Source organism: Lissotriton vulgaris, chromosome 3_1, assembly GCF_964263255.1.
Source record: "Lissotriton vulgaris chromosome 3_1, aLisVul1.2, whole genome shotgun sequence".
Classification (NCBI taxonomy): Eukaryota; Metazoa; Chordata; class Amphibia; order Caudata; family Salamandridae; genus Lissotriton; species Lissotriton vulgaris.
This window is the reverse complement of record NC_141689.1, coordinates 1,800,075,195-1,800,102,594: the sequence shown is the minus strand read 5'-3', so window position 1 is coordinate 1,800,102,594 and position 27,400 is coordinate 1,800,075,195. Positions and strand designations below refer to the sequence as shown.

Below are 27,400 nucleotides of genomic sequence, written 5' to 3'. Positions count from 1 at the left end.
AGGAATCTATGGGAGTAGCCTTGCCGTATTTGGACTGCATTGGCTATGACTTAATATGGATATGATTCTTATGCCTTTATAAGGAAAAGATTTGATATAACCACACAAGGGCATAAATCGGGAATGTCTTAATTAGGGTCCTAGATACATTCACAACAAAGCCAAAATATATTTGCAAACAGGGTGCCCCCACCCCAAGTCAACGTCCGGTACGGTGGCACCAATCGCACCACCCTAAAGGCGGCCCTGAGAGCTTATTGCATGACATACAGAAATTGCCCAGCCAAAGTGAATTATTGTGTGTAACTGTTGAAACTGCTGCTGGTACTCAAACACTACAATCAAAATTGTCTACAAGATTTTAATGAGCAAATGCGCATTTAATTGACTTACTTTTCTACAACTGGTCTTTGTAGGAGACTGATAAATGGGTGTTTAACCAATAACATGCACCACACAGGATAATGGAATAGCACAGAACAGCACATTCCGTATTGGTCGGCACGCGCAGGAGACAAACACTGCTTTTACCAGACATTTCAAGGATGCTGAAGAAACCCATGAACACTGTGTTAAAAATGGAAATTAAAATGAAAACTAGTGAAATATGCTTCATTTTTAGGTCTCTCCTAGGCAGCGCACATGTGCCGTTCTAGAAGATGACCTTTTGGAATTGATCTGCCCTTTACAAGCACTCGTGCTTGTGCTGGCATCCACCTTGCGGGAGCGAACAGCGGCGCACAGGGTCCATCTGTTTGCAATTAGCGCGGCCGTGCATTCTGGTGTTTGGTTTGTGGTTGTCTGTCTGCCTCATCTTTGCTTTTGCCAGCAGCGTGACATGTTGTGAAACTTGAGCTGCTGATTGCCATATGGCAGCCATGTAATCACTCGCTCATCTTTCCCCAAAAGCTTTTTGTGATTGAAACTCTGGATTGTGCTTTTCGCTCTTGATGGCTTTGCTTACAGGCAGCCTGACTTTCGCTGACAGCAAGATTGTGCTGAGGGGACTGAATTCAGGTACACCTTCATTATGAAATTAATATTAACCAACACAAATCAACATGGCCTTTATGCATTATTTACAGTTTGAAAAGTGCTTTCCCTGTTTGGAGCACTGTATGTAAACAGTTTTGCATTGGCACTGGAGGGTGATGGCAGTTTGTGATATTTTATTGTCACGAGCATATGCATGAAACCTTTTTTAGTGTCCCATTACACCCCACTGTTAGTGCTCCGGAATTTTTTTTGTTGGTTATATAGAGCTCAAAATGTCGAACTGTCAGTCTCAAGGTGCTAACTTTCCATTTGTAAGCATTAACAGTATACAAAATATGCCCAAACTATCGACAGCTTATAAAGCAATAAAAAAATACTAACGGTATTATAGAAGCAAGTTACCTACGCTCCAAGCTGACCTCATCGTAAGCTGGTTCTTCAAAAAGTGCCAGGGTTACGGTAAGCGATGTCACTACTCTTTGATCCCAGACAACCTCAAAGGAAGCGCTAGCCTGGTGGAATCACATGATGTGCTACCCATCTTCATACTCTTAAGATTTACTGAGGGGAGTGGACGAGGGGTGTAAGCAAGTTTGCATGTTTTGCTTACGTGGATTTCAGCTGCTTTCCATGACAGTGACGTTCACCCCAGAAGGGAACCTATATTTTCATTACATTTCATTATTCGCGGATGGGTGTTTACAGCTGCATTGTGGCTGTGCTGATAAACGCAGTGCTGCGCGAGAGACTGTTGTTTCTCCAACACACACAGCCCCAACAAAGACTGAGTGTGGCCGCGAGCAAACGGCGTGACTCCGGACAGGCCCAGCCTGGCTCCAGGATCTGTAAACGGGTGCCACATTCCAGGCTGTAATCATGCAGAGAGCAGCTCCTCTCTGATCCGAGGCAGGAAGTTGCCGGCTTTGTGCTGCCTGCCATCACACTGACTACACTTAAAACATGGTGATCCTATTTACAGACATACATACCAGAATAATGTAAACACTACACTATGGGCACCATGGTTGGTGTAGACCAACCCACACATTGGGGAACAATTCCAAAAGTTGTGTCATGTGAGAAATGCAGGCAGGCTCGAAATACAAGACTATCTGCCTTATGCCAGCAATGGATCTGGGCATATGGACTATAAATATTGTGTTATTTGTATAATAAAGTTAATGGAACCAGACCCAACTTTTGGTATCATATACTTCCACAGCAATAACAACTGCGTAAATGTTTCCTAAGGCAAGCATGCATCACGCTGCATGACCGAGTGTGTAATAACTGTATATTCAATAAAACTTTATTCGGTTACATATAAATAACCATAAAAACACACAATAAAAACATTGTTAGAAAAAATACAGGGCAGATATCACTATTAACACCAATTAGCACTGTTCTTCATACATAGCATAGATTTCATTGTCGTAATTTTCACATCACAATCGTTTTCCTGCATCTAAAAACCTTTTTTTTTAAGCGGAAACAGAAGCTACAATAAATACTGTATCTAATTGTTGGAGAGCTACAAAAGCTGGCCGACACGACCTCATACCAAGTGTTTTTAAGACTGGGACGATCCACCTTTTTCTCTGTACAGAGTAAAATGTACAGAAAAATAGGACATGTATGGTGAACTGATCAGAAATGTCGTCACATGGGCATTTACATAGCTGTTTTGACCAGTCATTAATAGTTGGGAAACTTAAATATCTATACAGAGTCCTGATGCGAAAACACATCAGTAAAAATGTATCATAATCATTGAATATGAGGCATAGATATGGCTGCATTTTAAAAGTTGTTAATGTAAGGGTATGTGCTTGTACTGTGACCTTACTCAATTCGACATTTAGTCTCTGTTCACTCAGGTAGCGCAAGCATTCGTTCTTAAGATCTTTCCTAGAGTGCCTCTGTAAAGATGAGTCCAGGCAATTTGAAGAAGTAAAGTCTTTATTGTAGAGTAGTAGTAGCACCTCCAGCTTCATCCACAGTCTGCTTCACAGCTCAGCTCAATGCTTTCTAACAATAACATTCTAAGCTGCTAAGCAACATATCAGCATTCCAAGAATGACATCTCTACACATTTCCCCCCATATATACAACAATTAAAAGAAGCATCAGAAGCAGGAAAATATATACAATGCACTTCACGCAACACCCATCGGGTAGAAAAACATTTAGCAACATTACCGAAACTCCAAGTTGACCCATCACACAATACTAAAACATTCCTCTTCACCACCTTCACTTGAATAGGTTTAGAAAATTTGCTATCTCCCTTAGCAACAGTACCTCCACGTTTCACCACCACCCAATCACCCGATTTGATATCAGGAATTTTGACCCCTTTGGAATGATCATAATGTTTGGCAACAACTATTTGTTTATTAGCAACTTGCTTCCCAATCACATCACGATCTACCCACACACAATCTTTGTCCTTCAACCACCCAGGCAACTCCTTCAAACCAGGTTCTCTTCCTTTAAGAGAGATGAAAGGTGAAACACCAGTCATAGAGTGCGGTGTTACTCTGTACGACCACATTAATTTTTTCAACTCTTCAGACCAAGATAAACCATTGCACAAGGAAAGTTGGATATTATCCACAATCAAACGATTAATTCTTTCAACTAAACCGTTCGCCTGCGGTCTAAACAAGGCAACTTTATCATGCCTAATACCCTTACTGCAAAGAAATTCCTCCATTCTTCTAGACACCAACTGAGGGCCATTATCGGAGACCAAAACCTTTGGAATCCCTTCATTTAAGAACACCTTTTCTAGAAATTTAATGGCTTTATCCGTCGTGATAGCCTCAGAAGTCTCAACAACAAACCACTTAGAATGGTAATCAACTAAAACCATAAGAAATCTACAACTAGTACCTAACTTGGATATTGGACCAATAAAATCTATCGCTAACCTCTCCCAAGGACGATCAGGAAATTTCACGGGAGCCAAAGGAGATTGTCGCACGACTTTGGTCTTGTCACTCGCAGCACAAGCATAACAATCTTTGACAGCTGCCTCAATCTCTTTGTCCAACCCTGGCCACCAGAATGATTGACGCACACAACGCTTAGTCATATTCCTTCCTAAGTGACCTTCATGCGACATACTTACAATTTTACTCCTGAGACTCTCAGGAGGAACCAACTTATCTCTCCTCCACAATTTCCCATCTCTCACACTCAACTCTTCTATTACATTAAAAAAACCTCTGAACCGCATATCATTGTTCAGTTCAGAATTCCAACCATTAGAAACACCATCCATGACCTTACCCAACACATCATCATCTAACATGGCAGCACTCCATTGTTCCAAACTAAAAGCTTGCTCCTCTGTATACATTACTTCTTCAGTCTCACACTCCACATCAGTCACCAACAAAGGAATCCTTGAGAGACAATCCGCCAATACATTCTTCAACCCCTTCACGTACTCCACCTCAAAATTATATTCCAACACAGACAAAATCCACCTCGATATCCTTGGAGTAACACTTCCTTCAAGACCTTTGCCACCCTTAAACAAATGCACCAAGGGTTTATGATCTGTTCGGAGTCTAAATGGTAAACCCCATACAAAGTATTTAAAGTGCTTAATACCCCAACAACACGCTAAAGCTTCTTTCTCAATCACAGAATAAGATCGTTCTGCGCCCTGCAACCTCCTCGAAGCAAATCCAATAATTCTTTCTTCACCACCACAAACCTGTGTCAGAACGGCACCGATACCCACAGCACTAGCATCCGTAGTAACATACGTCTTGGCCTTAACATCAAAATGTCCCAAGCTGGGCGCAGACGATATACCTTTTTTCACCTGTTCAAACGCATTCTCACAAGAACTGCACCATATAAAGTCAACACCAGTCTTCATCAATTTACGCAAAGGCTCAACGATATCAGTAAAACTCCTTACAAATTTAGAGCAATATTCTGCCAAGCCCAAAAAACTTCTAAGTTGATCCTTATTAGTAGGGGTTGGTGCATCTTTAACAACAGAAACAATACTCTTCTTAGGTTTAATACCTTCTTTAGAAATCTCATGGCCTAAATAAGTGACTAGATCCTTTCTCAATTGGCATTTCTCTTTCTTGATTGTTAACCCATTCTCACGCATACGACACAAGACACTTTCCATCACTTCATCATGATGATCATAGCTTCTTCCCACAATTAACACATCGTCCTGAAAACAAAGCACATCCTTGATCCCATGAAGAACCTTCTCCATCACCCTTTGAAATACTGCCGAAGCAGAAGCTAACCCAAAGGGCATCCTACGGTAGCGAAAAGCTCCCAAGGGTGTTACAAAAGACGTCAAATGTCTTGATTCTTCACAGAGATCAATCTGGTGATATGCTGACGACATGTCAATAACACTAAAAACACTACCTCCACCCATAGCAGTCAACATTTCTGAGATATTTGGCAGAGGCTGACGATCAACCCATATATTTTTGTTCAAATCACGAAGGTCAATGCATAAACCAATCTTCTTCCCCCCATCCTTGGGGGCGACGACAATGGGGGCCAACCACTCAGAAGCCTCAATTGGCTCAATTATACCCATCATCAATAATTTGTCAAGTTCATCTTGCAAAGGACCTCTCATAAGATGAGGCACAGACCTCACTTTATGAACCACAGGTACAGCATTGTTCTTAAGAATAATCTTGTGGGAAAAGTTCCCCAAATCATCACAAAATACATCAGAATATCTCTCCATAATCGAAGAATCATAGTTATCATCATTTACTAAAAACACAGATTGAACTGGTTTAGTAGCATTGGGATTCAAAACTATACCCAAATCTTTTTGATGACGCCACCCCAACAAATTTGACCCTTGTTTAGTCAAATAAACTCGACCATAAACTTTTTTTGTTCAGAAATTCAATTACCATCCACTTTAAACCTAAAATGTCAATAGTTTTACCACCATAACCAACTGCCCTGATGTCAGACGGATCCCAAACTTCGTTATCTGTTGATGCACCCTAACACTTGACATACATTTCTTTAGACATGAGAGTATATAAACTTCCAGAATCAATTAACATATTTACTCCCACAGAATCAAATTTGATGACATAATGAGGTTTTTCAAGTTTGTCAGTACTTTCTCTGGGAATATCAGATGTATTAATATTCCCAACAAAGGTTTCAACATGTTGTGAATCCACTTCATGAGCAATAACATTATCGACAGAAGGAAAAAATTCATGAACATTTTCACAAGAATCATCTATCTGATGAACAGAAGGCATTTTAGTTCTACAAACTTTTGCAAAATGGCCTTTCATCCCACAGGTCCTACAAGTTGCATTTCTACCAAGACATTTAGAACTAGATGCCAAATGTCCCGGAGCACCACATCGATAACACTTGATGGGACGAGAATTTGCAAACTTACTATTACTAGGTTGAAAAAACTCTTTACTCTTATCAGGAAATCTATTGTCAGATTGAACTTGAGAGTTAGTAAATGGCTTAACTACTTTCGTCTCATCAACACTAGCATGAACTTCAGAATCTTTAGAAGTTTTCAGTGCATCATCTTTACCCACAAAAGAATTAGAGCACTTATCCATTTCTTTTATCCACTTTTCACTGTGTTCTAAACCTTTTGCTATTTGTACTGCTTCTTCTAAATCAGAATCTTTTATTAATAATTTCTCACGTACCCTCTTATTGTTGGCACACCTGACAATCTGATCACGAATAAGCGAATCAGTTAGAGTTTGAAATTGGCAAGTTAAGGATAACCCCCTTAAGGCAGCAACATAAGATGCAATATCTTCATCCATCTTTTGTACTCTACAAAAGAATTTATGCCTCTCAAGAACGATATTAACTTTTGTAGAAAATCTAGTTTCCAACATTTGCAAACTCATCTCATAGACATTCACAGCTTGCCCATCTCCAGTGCCAAGAGAAACTTCAGGCAAATTCTCGTACAACCTACGTCCTTCTACCCCCAAATTATGCAATAAAATAGCTTGTTTACGAACTGGGCCATATTTATCAGCCCCAGAAGCAAGAATATATGTAAGAAAAAGCTTTTTCCACTCGGTTAGGGAAAATCCGGTATAATAACAATTTTCACAGTTTCAGTTTTAGAAGTGGCTCCGGTGAAGGATAACAATTATCACAGTTTCAGAGGTCACAAGTAAATTACTTTGAAGCTTTTCCAATTTTTAAAATGTTTCGCATCTGTTGAATTAAATGTTTCCCTTCTCTTGCTGCAACAAATAAACGCGCTGGCAAAAGTCAATAAGCATCTTCATGCACGTTGCTAAAAGTCCATAAGCATCTTCATGAAATGAAGAATATAAAAGTATTACTGGGTTCAAGGGCTCATTAAAAATGACAAAAACTGCAACAGTTTTCCTTTTTCCTGCAACAGTTTTCTTTTTTCCTTTCACATCCAAGAGAGTAAGCAGGAAACTCTCACATTTAAGTTAAGAAGTCCCATCATTCATCAACAGGAATTAGAATTGAATCAGTTTACTCACAGAGAAATTTTTGGATGAAAAATTTTAAAGTCCAAGGGTGGAGGCACCAAGATCTGCCCCTTGCGCAGAAAATTAGTAGGTTTCCCTCGTCGCCAATGTAAAGATGAGTCCAGGCAATTTGAAGAAGTAAAGTCTTTATTGTAGAGTAGTAGTAGCACCTCCAGCTTCATCCACAGTCTGCTTCACAGCTCAGCTCAATGCTTTCTAACAATAACATTCTAAGCTGCTAAGCAACATATCAGCATTCCAAGAATGACATCTCTACACACTCGTCAAAGTTTGCGGATCGTTATAGAATTCTCGATGGCCTAAATTATATAAAAACATTTTGACATAAGTCAGCCATCTAATGTTCGCCACTCCATCTAGGCCCGCACAATCTAATAGGATCAACCGATTAAACTTTGTTTCCTCTGTTGTTCATATCCTATGCCACAACAGGACCGGCTGAATTTTTAAGATGTCTTCTAAATATGGCTAACCTAGTTCTGTGTGGCATATGAAAGAGGTACCATTAGGGACCATTAATAAAAATCTCAAAAACTTGTTCTCAGATACCTGAAGGGAGCTTGCATCCGCATACCCCCAAATACCTGCTCCATATGAAGCTACAGTAACACTTTTTAGCCTTACAAATATTCAGTAGTTCCACCGTAGGGCGTCTGCCTAGTTTCCTACTAAAATTCGCGAGTGCAGATAGAGTTTTTATGTACAATAATCTCCTTGCTTTTACAGCCTGCACCCATGACCTCTCGCGATCAAATCAAATTCCTAAATAGGAAAATATCTTAGTATTTTCAATCCTTTTTCCCTCGATAAAAATTGGTTTGGTCTTAATACATCCAGCTCCACAATTCATGACAAATGTTTTGGTTGAATTAATTATAAGACCCCGTTCTGTCATAAACTTTGCAAAGCTGGATGCCACTCTTTGGAGTCCTAATGGCGTGTGGGCCATTAGGACCGCATCGTCCGCATATAACAATGCAGGAATAGGGCGCTTACCAACCACAGGCAAGTCATTACATTCTTTCACCAGAACCTTTTCAAGGTCGTTTATATATAAGGTAAAGAGAAACGGGGCGAGGACGCAACCTTGCCACACGCCATGTCTTACATTAAGAGGGCCTGTGCAATCCCTGCCCACCCCAAATCGCACTCTAGCCCTTGCCCCTAAATATAACTCTCTTAAAAACGAGATTAAAACTGCTTAGACACCCAACTCCTCTAGAATCAACCACAATTTATTGTGCCTCACACAGTCAAAAGCAGATGATAGGTCGACAAATGCCAAATACAGGGCTCCCTTTTTAGCTTTAATGTATTTATTCAATATAATGTCTAAATTCAGACCTTGTTCAACAGTGCCTAATTTCTTGCGGAAGCCAAACTGCAGATCACTTATCACAAGCCTGTCCTCCGCCCAATCCTAAAGTCTATTCAATATGACCCGCCCCATAATTTTCACAGTTGAGTCCAACAAAGATATCGGACGATAACAGGCCGGGTCGGACCTATCTCCTTTTTTAAATATTGGTACCAGGATGGACTCGTACCATGTCGAGACAAGGCTGGCAGAAATACAGGTATTAAACACTTGTGTCAGCAATTGGCCCCATAAGGTGGCATTAGCTTTAAAGATGTCGACAGGGACACCATCAGGCCCTGCTACCTTCCCACTCATACTTGAAGCAATAGCTGAGTTTACCTCGTTAAGCTCAAAATGGAGCAAATTTCCTTGATCCATAAAGGATTTACCTGGCTCCACCACAGTAATTATACTGTCCTGTGGCCCCAAACATAACTCATCATACAGGTTATAAAAGTGCTCTATCCACTGATGTTCTGGGATTGCCACCTCCAATTTTTGCTGTATTTTTATCCCTAAACAAAGGTGCGTTAACTACCTGCCAGAAGGCGCTAGATTCTCTTGAACTGGAGGCTTCATGCAGGGTTATCCTTGCATCTTCTCTCAGCATGTCTCTTCTCCCTTTTAGGGCACATTTATATTCTCCCCGGGCTAGTAACTGTATAACTCTTCAATCCCTGGCGGCACAGCACCCAGGATAATGTGCTGCATGGCTAAATACTTATAATGGTCCAAAGGCGAGACATATTGACTTTGCCAATGTTTATTTTTCCTGCTGTTAGAACAGCACTGCACAGTAATTATAGTTGTTTCCACTGACAGGACGCACCCAAGAACATAAGTGTTCGTCTCCAGCAGTTGTGCACAGTTGTAGCCTATTGAACTGAAGAAAGTGTCAGGGATGGCTACTCAGAAGCGCTGAAACAAGTCGACAAGGAAGCCATTCAGGGTCTGTCAGCTCAATTATTTTCAATCTTGTAGTAGGGAGTTATTAATGAAGAAATACCAGCACCTGGTCCATACACAATATTGGTCTAGGTTGCACAGTACAGTAAGGGACAAAACGCATGAAGATTTAGATATACATAACCGGACCCCACACAGTTCCACCTGACTGACAGTCTGCATGACACCAGAAAGGGCTCCTAGAAGCTTACCAGTTCTAGATAGGGAATCCAGTGATGAATTATCCCACATTATTTGGGTAAGGATAAATCATCCAGTAGGATTGATTTCATGCTGGGTAATCCCATTGAGTGTAGGTAACCAATAATAGGGGAGTTGGATGTTTACTTAAAGAAAGAGAGAGGTAGGGGCAGCTATCATTATCAGGTCAAAATGTGACCCGAACTGGTATCCTTCCATAAGGAAGTATCAGAAAAAAAATCTTAACAAGCACATGTGGCTCCTGAGGTTCACAATTGCAGTTACTGAGAGAGTCAATTATTTTACGATATCAGCTTTTTTCTTCGCATATACCATTTTCCTGAATATGTTCAAAGCAGTCCTATGCTCCAGGAATGAAGGTCTGAGGATGAAGTGACCTGAGTGGGCTGACTGTCTCACTGCGAGCGCACCTATTCAACAGGGCGGGATGGCAGGCGAGACCATGAGCCCTCACACTGTGGAGTAGAATCTGGGCAACGCTGAGGCCGTGAAGCTGCAGCTGGCTCTATTCACCCCCCCCCCCACCCCCACCCAAAAAAAACACACATGCGCAGCGCCATCCTGATCTCAGCTGGCGGGTGGGAGGCAGCACTGCAGAGCTCGGTCAGATCATTATTTGGAGCAAACCCGTGAGCTGTGACAAAGGCAGTAGATTTCAGTAGACGTTCTGGCTTCCGGGAAAGCGTTTTTTCTGCTGTACCGGGATCCGGGAGCTCCTGAGTCACAACCTGCAACGTATTGCATGACATAACCAAAAGACAAAAAAGAAATGGGTAAATAGATGGGAGTTGGTAAAGGAAAAGTGGGATTACTAACATATCTAATTTCACCCTGTCTACCAAGTACAAGCAACACTGGCCATCTTCGAAGCAGCCTCCACAATTTATGTAAGTGGGGGTCATAATTCCGCTGATATATTTCGGACAGATCTTCTCATTTTGCTTTACTCAAAATACATTTTTGGACTTGGGTGGTAACCAGTCTCCAAAGAAGACAGGACGTCAATATTAGCCTTGAACAATAGTGATTCAGTCTTGCAAGAGTTAACCGTATAACCTTAATGCCAGCACATTGTGCGTCTCATGTCTATGGCTCTATACTAATCCAATTTCCTAAATAAAGTGCAGCGCTTTTTTCATAAAATGAGAAGGTGATTGTGTCTGTAATCATAGGGGTAAATTGTTTGATGTCTCAACATTTATAACCAGAGATTCTATTAATCGTATGCTATATCCTGAGATGTTAATCAATGGGCGTGTATTTATGACTTTTTATTCGATTTGCGTTCTTCTGGAAGGGTGAATGTGCGTTTTTGTGTGTCTGATCCCTCATTCGTGGTTATCGTTTTGCTTCCAAACTGATCTGTTCTTTTCACTGAATTGTGCAAGACAAGCTCCTTTTTGACTTTTCACTCATAATTTAGATTTCCATTCTCTTAACTCTCTTTTTTCTTTCAGGGTTCTGATGCCATTTTATATTCTGGTACATCAATTAAAGATAAGGTAAATTTAATAAACCATTTACTCAAAATACTATTTAGTAGTTTAACTGTACTAACAAGTTTAAAAAAAAATTTTGTGCAGCCTCAAAAGGACCTCTTCGCCTACTAGTGTTGCAAATAACACACTACTTGCAACACACAAACTAGTCAAATGCCATATTTTCTGGATACCTTATAAGATACATTCAGTAACTCTATATGGAAATGATTTGCATAGTGAATGACTGTTCTGAATATAGGGATCGAACCAAGTCTCCAACATATACGTTGAACACCCCTGCCAGACATGCTTCTCGGCCACTCATAACTTCCCACTCCTCACAGTATAGGTCATGGTAACTACCTTTTGAACACATGACTGATCGCACCCTACCACAACACAACTAGCAGAGAACAGTGGACATATACTTAACAACATCGAGGGACCCGAGTATGTCACCCAGCCTTTTGAATTTGTAGACTGGGTAAATGTTTAATTGAGAGAAATCTGGGGACTCTTGGACATTAACTTTGGAAGGCTCTCCAAACTTCTTTACCTGCTGATTTAAATTAGAACCTCCTCACAAGCTGCTTACCTGAACATGTGTACTTTCAGATGTAATGCAGTAAAACTGACAGCCTGGGAACTAATGTACCAATTTATGGTTGCAAAGCCTGTGATTTGCAAAATCACAAGATTTGCTACCATAAAATGGCTTTTAAATCTACTAAACCTATTTTCTAATTTAGTAACACTTGCTGAACAACATGGGTTTAGAAAGGCATAGCAGATCGTTATTGAAAAGGGAGTGTGTAGGGCATCCCTTCGAAATACAGATTTGTTATGGTATGTATCATTGTTTTGCAACTGTACTTTGGTCGCATATCACTGAAAAAGCTGTATACTCCTCAGTTGGGAGGGCCCGCCTTCTATTTTTTAATGTAAACAAAATGTTGTTGGCTAGTAGGCAGTGGTCCATGGGACCAGTGCTAATCCTCAGCAAACTTTAATTTAAATTGCTCTTTAAAGGGGAGCTCAGTTTCCTTTAAAAAACAAAAGTTTACTTTATTTAAATGCGTTCAAAGACATTTTGGCCTTCTGACCGTGGCAGGCCACAAACCCTGTGATGGCATCCAACTGTAGTGTTGTTTTGCATTTTAGGACCGTACTGTAATTTTCCCGATTTATGCCCTTATATAGGTACAAATCACCATATCCTTATATAGGCATAGAAATCATAACCATATTTAGACATAGCTCATGCAGTCCTAATACGGCAGGGCTACTTACACTAGTGCCGAAAATCCACAACGATTTCTTGAAAAACTCGGCTTCAGCAGCTAGGGACTTCCCCTTGCTCGAATACTGACTTGTCCAAGAACTCATGGAGTTTTCAAAGAACTGAGACTCTTTGATGACGTTATTATGTCCACCTTTACGTCAAACTCGGCACCTTCAAGGTATAAATATGCCCACACTTGCCATAGCATACACACAGTGGTTTGGAGCAGTTGGACTATCTACTTGCCCGACGCATCCTGCTACAGCAAGTGCCGAAGGAAGCCGACCCTCCAGCAGACGCACTGAGAGAGACGCTGTCTTTTCTCTTGCCGAGAAATCCAGCTCCAGTGTTTCCAAGCTACACTTGCGGGTTGTTGGGAAATCAAGTCCATTGTTACATTTCGCTATTTCTTAATTGCGAAAATTAAGGAATCGCAATTAAGAAATCGCAAAATGCTATGCATTAAAAAATCGCAATATTTTTTGCGATTCCTTAATTTTCCTTAATTGCGATTCACAATTTGAGAATCGCAATTAAGGAATCCCTTCCCATTGATTCCTATGGACCTAGAGGCCCATAGCATTGAATGGGAAGCCATTCTCATTTTGCGATTCGCAATTAAGGAATCGCAAAATGAGACTGCTATTTCAAGGGTGCAGGGGGGGGTCCCAAAGACCCCACCCTGCACCCCTGAAATTTAACTTTAAGAACATTTTTCACACACACATGCCCCAAGGGCATGTGTGTGTGTAAAATGAAACTTTTAAAAATGCACTTTTGTGCATTTTTGTAAGTTTTAGAAAATTACCATGAAGTTCAACTTCATGGTAATTTACCTCTTCCTATTTGCGAATTCCCCAAAAAAAAAATATTCATGCATTGCATTTAAAAAATCGCGAATTGCGATTTCTTAAATGCAATCGCAATTTAAGAAATCTCAACATAATTGCGATTCCTTAAATTGCGAAAAAATAAAAAAACATGATGCATCCAAAAAAGGAAATTGCATTCGCAAACGGCCGAATTTTGCGATTCGCACCGTTTGCGAATGCAATTTACCTTAATGCATGTAGGCATTAGAGAAATCTTGGATAGAATCTTGGCAAAGAATACTAAATTTATGCTACACCTCACTTACTTCTTCCCTCGTACTCGACTTAGGTTGGGTACATCGGGGTAGGCGTATTTTAGAAGCACCAGTTGAGTACTTTTTAGCCTCTGTTATTTATGTATGTATTTATCTAAGGTCTAGAAGCCATACAATGCTTTTACAGTATTATTTTATCCTACTCTTTTTACTGTACGCATTATACTTTGCAACCAGTATTACGATTGTAGTAGTTCATTTCTTCTGCTTGCGAAAGAAGACTGTTCAATAAATACTTTTATTGAAAATGCCCGTCTATCTATTTCTCTGCACCTCTGGTGAAACGAAGCATGCACGAAGGACTGAGTAAAATATCTATCTATTATTTCCACGACTCTGAAGATCAGTTTTGCAGAGTGAATCTTTCTGGATTCACTATGCTGTGCATTATTCCGCGGTCTAGTGGTTGGGTCGTAGTCTTTTCTTTGTTTTTGTTTTTTTTGTTTTTCGTAGCCTAGGTGGGCGTCGACGTCCCACCTTTTGGTGTCCTTCCTGTGACGTCGGCATTCTTCCTGCGGAAGCTCCCACCCTTGAGCCCCATCTTCAGATTCTTTTTTCCGCCGTTGGGTCTGGATCGTTCCCGAGAGGGCTCCAGAGATTTCGAGAAAAGAGAAGCAAAAAGCCAAGTTTTTTGGAAGAAAAGAGTTGAGAAGACGAAGTGAGACTACATCATCGAAGGGGACGACGAAGGAAGAGGATCTTCGAGGAACTTCGACATCCAGAAGAGAATGCGTGATCAGGGGGCCCCCAGAACGCAAGAGATGGACAACACACCATTCAAATTCTGCCGGAACTGCCACCACAAGTACGCGCAGAAAGACCAACACCCAGTTTGCAACCTCTGCCTGCCGGTCGACCACGAAAGCAGGGACTGCAACGCCTGCTCCGCCTTTACGCCGAAGACCCTTCGAGTGAGAGAGAGGCAAAGAAGAGCTAACTTCGCCATGCAGGGCAAGGGCCAACCACCGTCCCTTTGAGACCTAGGACTCTCGACCGACAAGGAGGATTACGTCGCCGAAGAAGACGACGGCTACACGGTCGTAGATACCGATAATACGAAGACTCCAGAAAAGGTAGGAGACTCAACGCCCCAAAAAGGCCTGAAAGACTCTCGACAGTCTGCCCAAGACTCTTGAAAAAATGAGGGCAAGACCCCGAAAACGCCGACACCGAAAACGCCAGCGGATCCTCACAGAAGGACTCCCAGGCGCCGAAGGACGGCGACCAGCCAAAGTCGTCGAAAAGCATCCACGAAAAGGAACGCTCAACACCGAAGACCTCTTCGACGTCGACGAAGGACACAAGACCAGTCTCGACGCCGAAACCAGTCACGACGCCGAAACCAGTCACGACGCCGAAACCAGTCACAACGCCGAAACCAGTCTTGATGCCGAAACCCGTCTCGACGTCATCTTGCCAGACAAAGAGACCGGCACAACCACTTGACGCCGATCAGGCTGCTGAGATGGAAAGAAAGAAGAGTAGACTCGAGGCAGAGATGGAGAACATCCTGCAGCGAAAGAAAGATTTCGCAGAAAGGATGAAAGCGTATACAATTCCGTTAAAGCCAAAGCCTCAGGTGGTCGAGTTTGTCGAGGAAAAAGAAGAGTTCGAGGTCGAAGGACCATTGGAAAGCCAGGAAGATCTGGAATATCGTGAAGAAGAGACCCCCTACTACAAGGTGGAGGAAGATGACGACCGGAGGACATTTCAGGGCTCGACATACTCGGACACACAGGACTCAGAGTGGCAGGACCTCGAAGCCGAGAGTCAAGAAGAGGGAGTGGACACATATCCTGCGAGGCCCTCGCCGCCTTACGACATTGGACTTTACAATGAAGACATCAAGAACGCAGCATCAGTGTTCAGAGTAAAACTCGAGTAGGAACAGCCGAAGGCGGATTTCCTTGTGGAAACACTGCTCCCAATACAAACTAGGAGCCAGTACCTGCCAATGCTCGAAAGCATCAAAGGACAAGGGAGAGAGGCCTTCAAAGAGCCTGCGACTTGTAAACCCGTCACACCCAGGACGGAGAAGAAGTACAAGCACTCACCCAAGGACCCACCCTACATCCAGGGAACGGTCACTGCAGACTCCATCATTGCGGCAACAGCAAGGAAAAGGGCCAATGCCCCGACGACAACTTCAGGACCACCTCCAGACAAGGAGAGCAGAAGGATGGACCTGACAGGGAGAAAGATCGAGAGGAATGCCGCAACTCACTGGCGCATGGCTAATTCCAACGCCCTGCTGAACAGGCACCAATACCAGATCCTGGACGAACTGGACCAGTTAGTCAAACACCTCCCACAAGAATACCAGCAAAGAGCTACGCACCTGGTAGAAGAGGGGAAGAACATGGCAAATTCTTGCCTAAAAACAGCACTGGGCGGTGCAGACACATCCAGCAGACTTATGATGCTGGGCATCACGGAAAGGAGACAAGCCTGGCTCAGAATATCAGGCTTTAAACCGGAGGTGCAACACAACATCCTGAACACCCGGTTCAACGGTGAGACACTGTTCGGAGCACCAGTGGACGAAAAGCTCACCCAGCTGAAAAAGGACAATGACGCAGCAAGATCCATGGGGACCTTGCAATTCAGAGGAACAAAGAGAGGAACGGAGACCAAATGGGAGAGGGGGAAACCAGCCGAGAACGTCGCACCAGACTTTCCACCATTCCCACCAGGGCGACACCCAGACGCAACAAGGCCAGCAAAAACAACCCTGACAATACCAACAGAGGGGTCAGTCCTTTCGCTGGAGGTGGTGAAGAACTGGGCTTTTAGAACCCAGCGGCGCCAGGGGCAGGCCCAAAGTCTTCGGATTCACCTGTCTTGGTTTACAGAGACACGGAATACTTCTGGGTGGCGTCAGAGACCAAGTTTATTAGCTGCAGCCAGTAACAGTGATCCTCAAAATACAGCATGGAAGTATTTCAGGGGACTGCTCAAATTCGTAGAGCAAGACATCTCCTTTTATACACAATATTCACATTTACAACATACTCCCACTGCGCAAAAATCTGACCAATGAGGTACATTCTCAAACAAAGTATCACATGACGAAAAACTCAGTTTGCAACATCCCAACCCAAAGTTAATCATTGGGAATGTCCCAAATCCAATCTCCACAAGCAGGACAAATCCATAATTGAAAAGCACAATGCATGTAATAAAGAACATAGGAAAGGAAACAATGTCTGATAGTTAGCAAGATAAGGCATGTGTAAGGAGACTAAAAGTTAACGATGTCCTGAACAATGATTGGCAATCTCAGACAACGATCAAACCAGGGAAATTTCAGGTGAAGGAATGAGATCCTTGCAATTCACCTCGGAGTCAAGAAAGACCCTGTTAATATATACCAACACATGAAGGCCAGGCCGCTTTGTTCATTCGACCACACTCGTCAGCCTGCGTGATGGCAAGACAAAATGGAGGCTTAAACAAAATGGAACCCATGTTCAAGACAAAATCTCCAAATACATGGTGACCTCGCTAGCTAACGTGACAAATTCACTCCACATTAGCCGCATTCGCTAAATACGGTCCGACATCGCCGAAATCGTGACGGAACCATAACCTTACGTAACAAGGCCCGTTTTCACAGAACCACAGACCCTCCTTTTGCCATTACGTAGGCAATAACCTAAACTCACGTTAATCTGAATCTAGGTCTATATCAATCTTCATCAGAACATCAAGGTGTTGCTGGAGCATCATCCTATTACTCTCTACTTCTCTCGAGACAGGTCTCCGCACACACGTAGTAGCACAAAGACCACAAACGGCGGGAGCACACTGGATGCAAAGACAACAAAAGAAGAGAATAGCTAGAGCCATACCAAGGAAAATCAGAACTTTCCATCCCCATTTAGACAACAGTCCCCAAAACCATCCAATCAACGACCAGTTTCCTTCGTCTACATGAATAGACTCCGAAACCTTATGCAATCTGGAAATGGCTTGGTACACTGTCAGGGCATTATCTGGTATGTAAATACAGCAACTAGATTGGATCAATTTGCATACCCCTCCTCTATCTGCAAGTATAACATCTAATGCAACACGATTCTGCAATGTCATAACACGATCAGCCTGTAGCTCCACTGTAATATTGCTGAGGGCACCTGCAGTTTCATTTATAGTTGCCTCAATCACTCTCGTAAGCTGCCGTATATTCCTGCTATTGGCCATAGGACCCCAAAAGGGTAGGAAACCCTTGAAAAAATCTCCTACTTCCTGTGCTGTGGTATCTTCCTGATCAAAGACACCCCTAACATATCTTGTCCTGTGATAACCCATGGAAGCTGTGTACGTAGGGGGAAGCAAAAACGCCATAACATGTGCCTGAAAAATCAGGTGGCAACCATGTATAGGCTCTATCGTGACATACAAAATATGTACCTTTAGCTGGCACAAACGGAAGAGAAGTCTGGGATGCAAAAACGTAGGTTTGAGCACACACACTCTCACCTAACTGAGCTCTCGGATTTCGACCATTACCACGTAAACAAAAATGGCCTCGATGGGGTACGATCCAAATCGGGGGAGACCTTTTCCGTCTCTCCTTCTCTGTCAAACTAGTACTATACCCAGTGACATTCCAACCAATATATGCCTGCATTCCTCCTTAGGGATAGCATTGTATGCATCATTATCTCGGATCATATCTACTATTCCCTTTATCAAAGCACTATTGCTCGGGTTGTCTCTCATGGAACGCATAGGGTATACCTCATTCACATAAATGAACATTGTCTAAAAAGCCCTTACAGACCCATTGGAAGAAAAAGGCAAAACCAGATGTGGCATACCTCTATCTGTCGTATGAGGCATAATACCACATACCCAACAATTTGTAGTATTAACTACCAACTGATGCTGATGCAGGAGCTGTATAAAGGAATTGTTAACAAACTCTGATCTTAGTGTCTGTTCATTCTCAGGCAACGTATAGAATTTGTGCAAAGAAACAGTAGTAGAAGAAAGCATAGGTTGAGTGGTGGGTGCAGAAATCAACGGTGTAGCATATACAATCCAACCCACATAAGCCAATGTGATACTTAAAAACACAAAAGAACACAGTATAATAAAACATTTGTTATGAACCAATGTACATAATCTCATATTAAAATTTGTTCTCTCAACAACTCTATCATTACAAAAGACTCCATCCTCTACCGTGCTGCTCACGGCAATTTTCCCTCTTCACTTAAGTGTGCGTCCTAGACACTCCCGGAACCGCAGACCTTGTGTCAATACGCGGTTCACCCCTTAAGATCTTATACCGTGACCCTGCAGCTGAACCCGGATGGTGGTTCGAAAAAGAAAAAGACAAAAAAAGTCTCTTGTCTGATAGAGTATAGTTCACCCAAAAACACCATAAACTCACAATCTTTATTTGTCCTTTTTGCTTCGCAGATTATACCGTTCTTTACCAGACACAGTCTGATCCTGGAACAATGTCTCTAGATTTGTAGTGTCGAGTCTCATCGACGGAGGCACAGCTTCTTGCAAAACTTCATCATCCTCACGTTCCGACTGAGTCAATTTCAGATGCGCATCACTAAAGGGGACAAACTCCACAACTCTCTTGCTTTCTGAATCTGCAACACCATCAACAATGCATTGGTCATACGGCAGAGGAAGTGGAAGCTTTTTGGTGTGGGTGGCATGCACCCAATTTTTCTTCCCGGAAACTTTGACGGCCGTCCGAGTCACCAAAAGGACTTGGAATGGGCCGATCCACCTGGGCTCGAGGTTCTTCGTCCTTTTGACGTTCCGGACCAATAGTCAATCCCCAGGTTGGAAGAACACGCAATTTAGCAGTCAAATCATGTAAATAGTCAACCAACATAGGGTACTCGATGTCACTATACTTCTTTGGCCGCGGCACACCCCAAACATTCGCCGGGCGACCAAACACAACTTCATATGGACTAAGTCCCATACGGGAATGCACTGTCGTCCTCTTTGACAAAAGTGCCAACGGCAAAGCATCGGGCCATGCTAGGCCAGAGCTCGCTTGTATCTTAGCCAACTTCAACTTAAGGGTTCCATTGTAGCATTCGACCAAACCAGCTGACTGGGGGTGATTCGCAGCATGAAATTTCTGCCTTATTCCCAAACCTGCACACACTTTCTTCATAGTCTGACCCACAAATTCACTTCCGTTGTCACTCCATACTATTCTCGGCAAACCATACCTAGGGAAAAACTCCTTTAACAAAACCTTAGATAAAGATAAGGACAACCATAAGGACATACTTTAGGTTGTTGCATCTCTCCATATGAATAAAGTCCAACTGTAGAACCTCAAACGGATACGTTGGAGGAGCAAAATGACCTGCTGGAGTTGGAGTTCCCTTACCAGGATTGTGCATCAAACAAACCATACAATTTCTCACCAGATTCTCAGCACATTTTGGAATTCCAGCATTCTGCCATGCTGGAGCCAACAACTTACATATCCCTTTCACACTGATATGAGCCAATCCATGTGCCATCGTAACCACTGGAAGCACATACGCATCAGGCAACAACCATCGCTGGTGTTCTGACAACTCAATCCAACAACCAGTCGAATCCAACATTCCCGTAGTCTCTCTCCACACACTCAATTCTTTCTCAGTAGCTTCAGCCTGAATCGATTTCACACTCTCTATTGTGTCTTCACACATTCCTCTTTCCGGAATCCATCTAGCAGGGCCTGCAACATACATTCGACTCGTCATATCTTTCGCCGTTTCTCTCGCTACTTCATCCGCAAACACATTACCATGACCAACATCATCCGTAACCTTCTTATGTGCACTGTATTTCACAATCGCAACTTGTGTCGGCAAAGTAAGTGACTCAAGAAGTTCATTCAACAACTGTCCATGCTGAATCTTCGTACCATGGGAAGTAAGAAATCCCCTCTCCCTCCACAAGCGTCCAAAACTATGAGCAACACCAAACGCATATTGGCTATCGGTATACACAGTCACTCTCTTTCCTTTCGACAACACACACGCTCTCGTCAGTGCAATCAACTCTGCTGCTTGAGCTGAATTCTGTGGAATACGTGCAGCTTCAACAATCGTGTGCAAAGTCGTAACTGCATATGCTGCAGTCGTATCGCCATTCGGGAGCTTAAAGCATGAACCGTCTACCCATAAAGTACCATCAGAATTCGAAAGAGGAGTATCTTTCAGATCCATTCTACCCTTCGTTTCTTCCTCTGTCCGAAGAAAACAATCATGCTGTTCCTGAACATCTGTTTCTACAGAAATCGGCAACAACGTAGCTGGATTCAACGCGTTGCATCGTTTTATATGCACATGACTCGCCAAAAGCGTCAACTCATAACCTGACAAACGTGCACTAGTAAGGTGCTGAGTGCTTGTCTTATTCAATAAGGTATCCACTGCATGTGGGACCATCACAATCAACGTATTATCCAATACCAGACCAGCAGACTGTCGGATAGAAACAGCCGCTGCCGCTGTACAACTCGGCAACGCCTTAGCTACCGGATCTAAAGTAGCCGAGAAATACGCACATGGGCGTTGCTTGTCTCCAAACTGTTGTGTCAACACTGACAACGCACATCCTTCTCTCTCGTGCACGTGCAACGTAAAAGGCTTACTGTAGTCGGGGGTACCCAACACCGGTGCAGAACACAGCGCATCGCGCAATTCAGAAAAACTCTTCTGACATTCGTCAGACCAAGGAAGAGGATTCGGAGTATCCTTAAGAGTAAGTGCCAACAGAGGTTTCGCCAATAAAGAGAAATTCAGAATCCACTGTCTACAGTACGAAGTGATACCCAAGAAAGCACGCACTTCTCTCTGTGTGGATGGTACAGTCATTTGCGCAATCGCTTGTATACGCTCTGGGGTCAATCGTCTTCCCTCCTTCGACAAGAGATGACCTAAGTAGGTCACTTCTTGGCGACAATATTGCAACTTCGAAAGCAACACTTTATGATGAAGTTCAGACAAATGTCGCAACAAGGAAAGCGTAACTTCTTTACAAAGCTCTTCATCATCAGCAGCAACCAACAGATCATCCAATAACTTATAAGAGTCGCACCAGAAGGCAAAACTAAAGAATCAAGCGGAGTCTTTAGCGCTTGGCTATAGATTGATGGACTCTCGCAATAACCTTGAGGAGCACGCTTAAACCGGAAGCTTCGGCCTCCTAAAGAGAAGCCAAAAATATCTCTACTCTCTTCAGCAATAGGAATACTAAAGAAAGCATTCTTCAGATCTATCACAGAAAACCAAGCAGCCGAAGCAGGGATCATAGTCAGTAAAGCAGTAATGTCCGGGACAACAGGAAACTGCGGAACCACAATCTTGTTCACTTCTCGAAGGTCGATCACAAACTGATACACAGGTGGCTGAGAAGAGTCAGTACGCTTAAGGACATGCAAAACCGGACTGTTACACACATTATCTCTAGTTTCTTCAATCACATCTTCCGCCTTGATGGTAACAACGTATGGTGGAATCTGCAAAAGGCCAACATCATTTGGACCCGTAGCCCAAAGAGTATCAGGGAGAGAAAGCAATTCCAGTGGAAGCCGATCTTTAGACAAATACATTGGAGAAATCACTCTCTTACCCAATGTAAGATGTACTCCCGAAGGAGAACAATACAATGTTGCATTCAATCTCTTCAACAAGTCCAAACCCAACAGATTCTCACCACAACCTGTCGTTAGAAACAGAGGTGCTTCAAATTCACAAGGTCCAACAGAAAGAGACAAAGGACAAGAAACCAGGTTACTAACTGGGGCGCCAGAAAATCCGCCCGAAACATTCATCAAGCCAGACAAAGGTGCGCCAGGGAGTTTAGAGTATATGATAGAACTCTTTGCTGCACCAGTATCCAACAGAAAAGGTTCTGACACACCTGATGTAATCACTTCAACATAAGGTCCACTCTGGTCTACTGGAACTGACACTACTCCCTCTCTTTGTCTATGGCTGTCCTAGCTATCATTAATATCAGCATTCTCACTTTCAACATAATAATCATCAGCATAATATTGAGCCGACTGACCAGACAAAACATTCTGTTGATCAAAACAATTCATAGAATTATGTGGGGGAAAGGAACGTCCATTCTGGGGGAACACACCACGTCCTCTACCCCTAGGGACTTGCTGAACACCTCGACCTCTCTCACCAGACGCACCACTCGCACGTTGTAACAAAATCGGACAACTATGCTTGAAGTGGCCCTCTTCCTTACAATAAGCGCACTGATTAGGGCCTACCGGGATTCGCTGCGGAAAAGACTCGGGCTTCTGCAACACTCTCTGAAACTGTAGAGGTTGCAAAAGAACCTTCGTCTTCAATTCTTTAGTCTTCTTCTCTGCTTTATCTTTCTCATCTTTATCTCTATTCTCGTAATATTGTGCAGTAGCCGATATCTGGGCCGAAGAAGAAACAGCCCATGCAGCTCGGGGAATAAATTATAGACAAACTTATCTACAAACAACCTTTGACCACCTTCCGTACTCATATCTTGACCACTATGATCGATGAATGTCTCTTCAAACCTAGTGAAGAAATCAGACACACTTTTGTCTTTCTTCTGCTTACATGCTGCTAACTTATCCCAATTCACTCACATAGGAGACATCAAAGTCTTCATTGAATTAATAATCTTACCAGGGAGTTCTGTAACTAAAGGCTCAGGTTTAGCCCCTCCACCTTGACGACCATCTGCAGCAACAATATTAACCCACGTATCTCCTAACTCTACTGCATGATCCTCGTGACGGACCTTCGCCCACAAAGGTTGAGGGACTAAATTCCCCAACAACATATCTATATCCGCTAAATTCATCACACAAGCATCAACTGTCTGGGACAACTCTTTATAATAACCTGCAGGATTTTTACGGGGGTCAGGTGGAGACTGCTTAAGAGCCAGAACTTCAGCTCTCTTCCAAGGAACATGCACCCAAACACGCTGAAAATGAGCCGGTACTCCCAGAATACCCTGATTAGCATTAGCCACAACTTCCTCTCTCCATACCGGAGGAACCTCTCTCATCGGATACTGCTTCACTTTTCTCCTAACAGAAGGATTAGGTTCAAACAACCGCTGAGAAGGAAGTCTACACCTAAACGCAAGAAGCGTCTCTACCGCTTCTTCAACATCGGGACCCACTATCGTCCCTTTAGCAAAGTCGGACTGAACATTAGGTAACTCCGATGGAATCGGACCCAATTTAGCATCGTCCCACTCTTCATGAAGGAAAATACACATAACATCAAAAACATACCTTTGCTTTGGCGCTTCCCACTGTAGAAAAACATCCATAACCGCTTGCAGGTCATACCTGGAGGCATTCAAAACCCATCTACGAGCAAGGAGATCTAACACTGCCCGCTCCTCGGAACTCGGGAGCTGACTACGCGTCTATTTCCGTACAGAAACTGGGGTCATATTTAGTGACCCAAAAAGAGGAGACAAAAGGCTAGTGACAGTTTCAGCCATTCGTTGTCGAGCAGAAGGAGAAGAAGTCGACATAGGGACAGGAGACAAAGTGTTCTGAGACGACAAAGACGTAGGGTCAGTAGAAAAAGAAGTTAAAGGCAAAGGAGTAGAAGGCAAAGTAGTTTTAGGCAAAGTTGTAAGCAAAGCTGGCGGCCCTAGAGAAGGCTGCGCCAGAGGTGGGAGAACCAACTGTGGAAGAACGGGTGGCTGAACACCAGCTGGAGGTTGAACAACTGGGGGTTGCGGAGGTTCCGTAGCACTCTGCACATAAGGGGGTGGTGAACTCAACAAATGCCACATCAAAGGATCCTTTTCAGGGTCCTTAGTCACATTCGGGACAAGAGGTGGCAAAGCCGGATAACACTTATCAATGGCCATGCAATGTTGTCTATCTGACACCTCAATCGCACAATCTTCTTCATCTTCTTTAAACTGCCTAGCAGCTTGCATTATCGACATATTCTTTTCTTTCCTATCTCTTTTAGCTTGCTTAATTTCTCGCTGTTTGGCTTCCTTACGCCAGAGGCGGAAAGAGTCAAACATCGCCGGTAGGGCTTTCTTCCTAAATAGCGCAACTTCCAAATTATCTAAAACATCTGATTCAAAACTACCATGTTGTGGCCATTTTAAAACACCATCTTTATGTGTATAGCGGACCCATACTTCATTAAACGTAATGGGACCCACTTCATGCTTTGAATAGAGCTCATAAGTCGGAGTTCCAACCGGAGGTATCGGACACGAGTCCTCCAATCGGGAATCCCTGTTGCAACTACAACAAAACAAATTCCTAAGTTTGCTAAGACCATTCATCTTCGCTCACTAATCTAGCTTCAAACTTCAAGGGGTTATCTAACACGATATACTCGCAAATGTACGAGCCCCTCTGCTTTGGTATTTGGAAAAACCAAATCAAAGAACCCAAGAAACAAAACCAAGTTGTGGGAGCGACCCACTTATACTTAACCAAAATTTCTTGTCACGCCACCAGAAGACCGTCTATCGTCTCGCTCTACAAATCATCACAAAAGGGTCCAAGACAGGGCGACAGTCAGGGCAGCAGTCCTTCGTAGCCGTCGGAAAGGGGAAGCCTCGCAGCAAAAACCTTCAGTCCACATTTGACATGCCGGGGTCGATGAAGTGGGGGTCCTCTTCCAGAATTTCCTCACAATCTTCGGGCTTGGACCGGTACCGCTGAAGTCGCCCCACTAAGGGCGCCAACTGAAGAACTGGGCTTTTAGAACCCAGGGGCACGCTCAAAGTCTTCGGATTCATCTGTCTTGGTTTACAGAGACACGGAATACTTCTGGGTGGCGTCAGAGACCACGTTTATTAGCTGCAGCCAGTAACAGTGATCCTCGAAATACAGCATGGAAGTATTTCAGGAGACTGCTCAAATTCGTAGAGCAAGACATCTCCTTTTATACACAATATTCACATTTACAACATACTCCCACTGCGCAAAAATCTGACCAATGAGGTACATTCTCAAACAAAGTATCACATGACGAAAAACTCAGTTTGCAACATCCCAACCCAAAGTTAATCATTGGGAATGTCCCAAATCCAATCTCCACAAGCAGGACAAACCCATAATTGAAAAGCACAATGCATGTAATAAAGAACATAGGAAAAGGAAACAATGTCTGATAGTTAGCAAGATAAGGCATGTGTAAGGAGACTAAAAGTTAACGATGTCCTGAACAATGATTGGCAATCTCAGACAACGATTAAACCAGGGAAATTGACTCGGTAGGGTCAGTTTCAGGTGAAGGAATGAGATCCTTGCAATTCACCTCGGAGTCAAGAAAGACCCTGTTAATGTATACCAACACATGAAGGCCAGGCCGCTTCGTTCATTTGACCACACTCGTCGGCCTGCGTGATGGCAAGACAAAATGGAGGCTTAAACAAAATGGAACCCATGTTCAAGACGAAATCTCCAAATACATGGTGAACTCGCTAGCTAACGTGACAAATTCACTCCACATTAGCCGCATTTGCTAAATACGGTCCGACATCACCGAAATCGTGACGGAACCATAACCTTACGTAACAAGGCCCGTTTTCACAGAACCACAGTGGAATGGACGTAGAAACAACAGAAGAGGTGGACAACAAGCCACCTCCAAGTGACTCTGCCACGCTACTAGTGCACACCCTTTCAAAAACTCCAGGGGTGGTGCACAGATACAACAAAGAGGAGTGGCTTGGACTAAACATCCAAGAGCACGTAACACTTATGGGAGGAAGACTGAACCTTTTCTTCCAGGAGTGGAAGAAAATAACTACAGACAGATGGATTCTCAACACCATATTGTATGGATACTGCATAGAGTTTGAAAGAACACCACCAAACAAAAACCAAAAAGAGCACTAGCTAAGAAGGAACTAGAGCTACTTCAAAGGGAAGCACAAGAACTCCTGCAGAAGGAGGCTATCAAGCCTGTACCTCCCATAGAGAGGAACAAGGGGGGTGTACTCTACGTACTTCCTGGTACCAAAGGTAGACAAAACAATGAGACCCATCCTGGACTTAAGGTTCCTCAGCAAATACATAAAAACCCAAAAATTCAAAATGGCGTCCCTGCAAGAGGTCCTTCCACAGATACAAGGTGGGGACTTCATGGTCACCATAGACCTCAAAGATGCCTACCTGCACATCCCAATGAACAGGCGGCACAAACATCTGCTAAGATTTGTCATCAACACAGATCACTATCAATTCACGGCACTGGCATTTGGACTGAAATCAGCACCAAGGGTATTCACAAAGTGCCTTGCAGCAGTCGCAGCACACTTAAGGAGGGAAGGGATCCACGTATACCCTTACCTGGACAACTGGCTAATAAAAGCAAGGTCATACAAGAAATGCAAACGGCACGCACAGCGAGTGACAGACACACTGAT

At 43.2% G+C, this 27,400-nt stretch overlaps 1 protein-coding gene across 1 annotated transcript in view; it reads left to right on the top strand.

The window, feature by feature from the left end:
• Positions 1–27,400, top strand: part of IL15 (interleukin 15) — a 569,862-nt gene that overhangs the window by 360,707 nt on the left and 181,755 nt on the right. The window contains exon 5 of the mRNA XM_086962228.1: positions 11,529–11,573. Within this exon, the coding sequence (XP_086818354.1) occupies positions 11,529–11,573 (45 nt within the window). The remainder of the gene's footprint in view (positions 1–11,528; positions 11,574–27,400) is intronic.